Below are 7,696 nucleotides of genomic sequence, written 5' to 3' on the forward strand. Positions count from 1 at the left end.
GGCTATGAAAAATGCGCGCATGCATCTTGTGTATTCCGTTTTGTTTGCAAACCTATCCGACAACACTAGAGTATTTCAATATCATTAATTAGCATGGCAGAGCTACACGTTAGGCTAAGGGCATCAATTGATACCTTTTTACTGTAATATTACATTATATAACGAGGTTAAATTTTTTATTTTACCTATATAGACTATATATGTTGGAACTTCTTAATTTTTTCATGTTAACTTTATATTGACACCCTGAAATTTCTCGTTCCCTCATTGCTTGTGGAAATGTAGAGAGACGGTTAATTAAATCGAAGCGTGGATTATTAATTAATTCTCCAGATAATATAAAAGCTTAGCTTCTTTATTCATATGCTTCATAAACAGCATTTACACAGAGCGAAAGATCAAACATCGATCTAAGACAAGGGATAGATTTATCCACATTATTTAGAAAGCCAGGTTAAGACATAGCAGAGGTTAATTATCCATCAGTCTTCTGGAATTTCCTGAAGAAAACCATAAAAGGCTGGTTGGTGAGAGCCAGACGCCTATATCCGAAATGGTCAGTCACGCCGACATCTAAACAATCAACGGGTTGGCACATTGGACACAAAACTTTATCAGGACAATACCTTAAATTGTAGAAAGGTGCTGTTTTTGTTACTTTCTCAATCTTAAACCAGCTGTTTATTGTTTCGGGTCCTGGATTTCCTAGAGTTCCACCGGTTACCACAAACCTAACCCCTCGTGCAGTTAAGTCGGGATCACCAACTTTCCAAACAGTTTCATTAACACAGAGTCGTGACGTTGGAACAGAGAACATAATATTAATGTTATTAGTTTCACGTACGACATTAAAAGGTGGGGGACCGGGGTGAGTGGTAAAGAATTTCACGGGCATGCCTGGTCGGGTGTCCCTCCCATGCTGGACTACGCCGTTTGGACATTTGGTGTTTCCAAGATTGGTTAAGTATACGCCGCCGCCGCCGCTTCCCCAGATAGCGGAGATAATGTGGTACTTTTCGCCGATCTGGAGCGGTTCGCCATTTATGTCTAGCACTTCGGGGAGTACAGGGATTGGCAAACCCTTGCCATCAGCAGTAGTGGTGGGAAGGACAATGGGATTGGTGGAAGTGAAAGATGATGAAAAGACCACAAAGGGAAGCAAAGAGAGAGTAGTTGAAAGCAAGAGGAAGCTGAAAATAAAGGATTTCATGTTTACACAAGGAGGGTGTTGCGTATTGTTTGATATGCAGTCCATTATTATTGAAGCTTGAATTTTATAGAGGGATAAGATGAAATTGTACTTGCTATAGTTGCATGGATAGTCCTTCACATTGGCACGTTTAAAATATGCATTTTGTTTTTTAGTAGTCTCTATGTCGTACATTATCGGTTCATTATGATTGAGGGGCAAACGATAAAAATCAAATGCTCTTATCTCTTTTAATTTATGTGGTGCACGGTATTTGATTTAGAGGGAAAATAATCTTGGCATTTACAAAGAAAAAAGACACTTCAAATTTTTGTGTAAGACATGCCACAGTAACTTCTGTAATTATAAAATTATATTATTAATGTTAAAACGTAAAGCTTAATGTTAAATTATTTTTAAATATATAAATATTTTTTTTATGAAATAGACTAATATGAAGAGAGCATAAAAATTGGAATAGGGGGTAATATTTTAAGAGGCAAACATTTTCTTAGTTACTGCAGCTTTAAACATTTTGTAGCACACTTTTTATATAATCTCCAAAAATGTGCGTACTTTATTTATACTACATCCGTTCCAATTTATGTAAATCTATTTCCTTTTTGGTTCGTTTCAAAAAGAATGACCCCTTTCTAAATTTGAAAATAATTTTGCTTAAACTTACAATTCTACACTTAATGAAAAGCTTTTATAACCACACAAATATTCTTGGCCCCTTTTTGAATTGTTTAGGACCACAAATTTCAAAAGTCTTCATTTTTTCTTAAACTTTGTATCCAGTCAAATAAGTTCACATAAATTGAAACGGATGGAGTAAAATATTAGCAAAATAATTTGTGACCCTCCTACACTAAACTTTACCATCTCTTTAGGAGGAAGAACAATAATAATTTGATTCTTTTTCTTTGTAATCATGGCACGTTTAAAATGGATTTTCGTGGACGATATCATCTATATGTTCCGCGTATTATTGGCTCGCATATATTGAAGGACAACATATAGGAATCAATTTCAACCACAACTAAGATGGTACAATCTTAAATTTCCAAGTTAATCCAATCACATTCCAACATTGCATAAATCACATTGATATTTACTTTGTTTGTGACTTGTGAGAAAGTTCTTTCAGGTACCTAACCTTGCAAGTTCAATATGTAAAGAAGCTAGGCTAAGTCTTTTTAACTCAAAATATGCTTGATCTGATAGGATACTTAAGCAGAATAATGCTAAAAAGATTTAATGGAAGTTAGGTACAAAATGGGAATTCTTAAAGTACAATGAACAATCTCGGCAACAAAATCCCTCCAAAAACATCCTTTTAAGATAGAGATGGAAAGTGAAAAAGAAAAAAAAAAATGAATGGGGTTAGGTTTCTTATTTTTTTAGCGGTATTAATTCAATAAACTCCAAATTTCTTTGCTTGCCAAAGGATGTCTCCGATTCTATAATATCTCAAAGTGACAAAAAATACTGTTGAGAGCTACCAATTAAGCGCTGAAGCACCGACCTCGTTTACTTAATTATTAGCTGTAAAATATTGCCTTTGTTAAGTATTTCCAACACCTACTTCTCACTATAAGATTAGGCATATACAGCTACGAAATATCTCGTAGTTAAATATAAAAATTTTTGTAGCTAAACACTTTAGCCACAAAAATAATTTTTGTAGCATCCATAGCAAAATGTAGCATAACTAAAAGTTAGCTTCGGACTTTACATGATCCGTGGCTAAGAACTAATATTTATTGTTACAAATCTTTTGCCACGAAAAAATATATTCACAGCAAATTATTTTATTCTTTTGCCAACACAAATAATATTTGTAGCTATCTTTATATTGTAGCCACAGGGTATTCAATTGTAGCAAAAGACATAATTTGTTTGCCTCGCAAATTTAGATTTTGTGGCTATTTTTATAGTTTAGTTTCGTGACACAAGTATGTTTTTTATGTCACGACCCAAACTAATTTCTGTCGTGATGGCGCCTATCGTGGAACTAGGCAAGTCGACTCATTTCCAAAACAAACCGATATTTTCATTTAAAAGATAATTTCAATGCTATTTAACATAAAAAAAAAACCTTCGTAAAGGAGTTCAAATCAAAATAAAAGTGCGGAAAAGAAAAGTCCGACATCGGGGTGTCACTAGTCATAAGCATCTACTACCATTTGTCTAACAATATCAAGACTAACATAGTCTGAAAAATAGCTAAATACAACTAAAGGAAGATAAGAGGGAGAAGAGCAGGGGCTGCGGTCGCCAAGCAGCTACCTTGCTATCCGCAAGAAAATCTGTAACCAGAATAACCAACAACCGCTACCGTGTCCAGCTACACCTGGATCTGCACACAAGGTGTAGGGAATAACATGAGTACGCCAACTCAGTAAGTAACAACAATAAATAAAGACTGAGCAGTAGTGACGAGCAATAAAGCATATCAAGTTCATATCACAAAAATCCAGTAAAGTACAACATACTTTAAGAATCAGTGTTTGAATCAAATCATCTCGTTTAAACCCGGTTTCAGTAAAAATTATTTAAAAATATTTTTCAACAGTTTTTCAAACAAGGCTCAATGCAAAAGTGAGCAAAATAATAAAATCATAAACAGCCTCTCGGGCAAACCTCACAGTCACTCGTGCCACTAGGGTATACCTCACAATCACTCTTGCCACTCGGGCATACCTCACCATCACTCTCGCCACTTGGGCATACCTCACAATCACTCATGCCTCACAGTCACTTAGCACTCGGCACTCTGACTCAGTAGGTACCTGCGCTCACTGGGGGTGTGTACAGACTCCAGAGGGGCTCCTTCAGCCCAAGCGCTATATCAAGCCAAATCATGGCATAAATCACTCAGGCCCTCGGCCTATATCAAATATGTTGTGGCGTGCAGTCCGATCCCATAAATATCCTCACAAATCAGACCCTCGGCCTCACTCAGTCATAAACGTCTCAAGACACTTGGGCATTTTAGTAAAAACATGGCATTCGGCCCAAAACAACATTTATATGCATCAAAATGGAGTCATAAAATTGAGTTATGTAATAAACAAGTATAACCATGATTGAGTATAGATTTTCAATCGAAAACAGTAAGAGGATAGTAAGAAAAGGCCCCTAAGGGTCCAAACAGCACTAGCACAAGGCCCAAACATGGCATTCAGTGCAACTTACAGAAACTCTTTCTAAAACATATAAGTATCATTTAATTTCCACAAAATATGCAACTTTACAGTGCTACGGGAACGGACCAAGTCACAATCCCCAAAGGTGTACGCCCACACGCCCGTCACCTAGCATGTGCGTCACCTCAAAATAGTAGAATGATACAAAAATCCGGGGTTTCATACCCTCATGACTAGATTTACAATCATTACTTACCGCAAACCGGTCAAATCTCTATCCTGAAATGCTCTTGCCTCTCGACGCGGCCTCCAAATGCTCTGAATCTATTCACAATCAGTACAATACCATCAATATACGCTAATGGAATGAATTCCACAAGAAAAACTACCAAATTAACCCAAAACGCAAAATTGGCTCAAACCCAGCCCCCGGGCCTACGTCTCGAAATACGATACAATTTACAAAACTAGGAAACCTATTCACTCACGAGTCCAACCATACCAAATTTTTCAAAATCCGACTTCGAATCGACATTCAACTCTCAAAACTCATTTTATGAAGTTTCTACTATTTTCCCCAATTTTCCACCCTAAAGTACTAATCAAATGATGAAATCAGTTATATATTCATATACATTAACCAAATCTGAGTTAGAATCACTTACCCTCATGAATTTCTTGAAAAACCCTCAAAATATGGCCACAAACCGAGCTCTCTAGGTCCAAAATATGAAATAATGCCCTAAACCCTGTTTATATAGTGCACTCTCTGATCTCCACTACGCTGACCACGAAAATCCAGGCGCGGCCGCGAAAATCCAACGCTGTCCGCGCTTCTGGTGGCTGTAGTGACAGGCTTTAGTATTTTATCCATAACTTTCTCTACAGATGTCCAAATGATAATTTATCTAGCTTTCTGGAAACTAGATATAAAGGGCTACAACTTTCGTTTTTGAATCATCTCAATATTCCTTGTATATCAAAAGATATAGGCTTCCGAAATCGGACCAGCGAATCTGTAGATCTGCCCTGGAGCGCCTCCGCGACTAAATTTACGCGGTACGCTCCCCCTCCTCCGCCCTCAGCTGAATTTTTGCCCCCCTCAGCAAAATTTTAAGCACCAGAACCATGCCTCAGTTCCGGTAATGCCCAGACTCGCTCAAAACTCACCCGAAACACACTTGAAGCCTCCGGAACCTCAACCAAAAATACTTACAAGTAATATATCAACATACAAACTTAGTTGAACCTTCGAATAACTCAAAACAATATCGAAACACCAAATTACCCTCGGATTCAAGCCGAAGAACTTCTAAATTTCCAAATTTGGCATCCGATGTTGAAACCAACCAAACCACGTCTGAATAACCTCAAATTTTGCACACACGTCACAAATGACACTATGAACCTACTCCAACTTCCGGAATTCCATTCTGACCCCGATATTAAATTTTTCACTGCTAATCGAAAATCGCCAAATTTCCAATTTTGCCAATTCAAGCCTAATTCTACCACGAACCTCTAAATCATATTCCGGACGCACTCCTAAATCCAAAATCACCTAATAGAGCAAACGGAACCATCAAAATTTAAATTTGAGATCATTTACACATAGGTCAGCATCCGGTTGACCTTTCCAACTTAAGGTTCTAAATAAGCGACTAAGTATCTCATTCCACTTCCAAACCACTCCGGGCCCGAACCAACTAACCTAGAATATCATAGGAGCATGTCCAGATTGTGATTTGGAGGCTAGTAGCAAAATTAGGCTTGAAATGGCGAAAGTTGGATTTTTGGAAAGTTTGACCAGGAGTGGACTTTTTGATATCGAGATTGGATTCTAATTCCGGAAGTTGGAGTAGGTCCATAATATCAAATGAGATTTGTGTGAAAAATTTAGGGTCAATCGGACGTGATTTGATAGGTTTCGGCGTCGTTTGTATAAGTTGGAATTCCTTAGTCGCAATAGGCTTGAATTGGGGTGTGATTCGTGTTTTTGAAGTTATTTAATATGATTTGAGGGCTCGACAAAGTTTGTATGAGGTTTTGTGGCTTGTTGATCTAATTGGTTGAGGTCCCGGGGGCCTCGGGTTGATTCAGGATGGTTAACGGATCAAAAGTTAGAGTTGAGAGATTGCTGAAGCTGGGCTTTGCTGGTGTAACCGCATCTGCAAAGCTTTGATCGCAGGTGCGAGCTTGCAGGTGCGGACTGGAATGTGCAGGTGTAAGTTTGGAAGGGATTATGCAGGTGGCCGCAGGTGCAAGGGAATTGCCGCACCTGCATGACCGTAGATGCGGCAGGGGGACTGCAGAAGTGGAACTGGGCAGATGGGCTTGGTCCGCAGAAGTGGCTTGGATGCTCGCAGAAGCGAGTCCGCAGAAGCGGAGTAGGCAAAATTTTAGATTTTGCTTAAGTCCAATTCTTATTCCGATTTCGATTCGAGTCACACTCGGGGTACTTGGGACCCCGTTCGAATATACCAACAAGTCCTGTAATATAATACGGACTTACTCGGGGTCAAAAATCACATCAAACAACGTTGAAATTATAATTCACACCCTGATTCGAACTTTGAGTTTTAAACTTTTCCATTTGCAAATCTCGTGCCAAAATATATTAAATGAATCCGGAATAACTTCAAATTTGGCACACACATCCTAAATGACATAACGTAGTTATTCAAATTCCTAGAATCGGATTCCGGCTCCGATATCAAAGAATCAACCCCGTGGTCAAACTTGAAAATCTTTAGCCTTTAAATTACTAGTTTACGTTAAATGGTCATAACTTGAGCTAGGGACCTCCAAATTAAATTCCGGGCATACACCCATGTCCTAAATTATGATACGGATCTACCGGAACTATCAAAATACTGATCCGGATTTGTCTGCTCAAAATGTTGATCAAAGTCAACTCAATTGAGTTTTAAGGCTCTATTTCACATCTTAATCTATTTTCACATAAACACTTTTCGGAAAATTTTACGGACTGCGCACGCAAGTCGAGAAATAATAAATAGTGCTTTTCGAGGTCTTAGAACAAAGAATTACTTATTAAATTTAAAGATGACATTTTGGATCATCACATTCTCTACCTCTAAAACAAACATTCGTCCTCGAACGGAGTTAGAAAATGTACCTGAGCTGGAGAAAAGGTGTGGATACTTACTCAGCATGTCCGACTCGGACTCCCAGGTAGATGCCTCTACCGGCTGACCTCTCTATTGCACTCGAACGGAAGGATAACTCTTAGACCTCAACTGTCGGACCTGTCGGGCTAGAATAGCCACCGGCTCCTCCTCGTAAGTCAAATCTTTGTCCAATTGGACTGAGCTGAAATCTAACACATGGAACG

At 38.4% G+C, this 7,696-nt stretch overlaps 1 protein-coding gene across 1 annotated transcript; it reads right to left on the reverse strand.

The window, feature by feature from the left end:
- Positions 1-334: 334 nt before the first annotated feature.
- LOC142180295 (cysteine protease inhibitor 8-like) lies at positions 335-1,270 on the reverse strand. Its single transcript, XM_075251805.1, has one exon. It carries the CDS (start codon positions 1,253-1,255, stop codon positions 476-478), a length of 780 nt encoding a protein of 259 aa, XP_075107906.1. The 5' UTR covers positions 1,256-1,270; the 3' UTR covers positions 335-475.
- Between the last annotated feature and the right edge of the window lie 6,426 nt (positions 1,271-7,696).

Source organism: Nicotiana tabacum, chromosome 4, assembly GCF_000715075.1.
Source record: "Nicotiana tabacum cultivar K326 chromosome 4, ASM71507v2, whole genome shotgun sequence".
NCBI lineage: Eukaryota > Viridiplantae > Streptophyta > Magnoliopsida > Solanales > Solanaceae > Nicotiana > Nicotiana tabacum.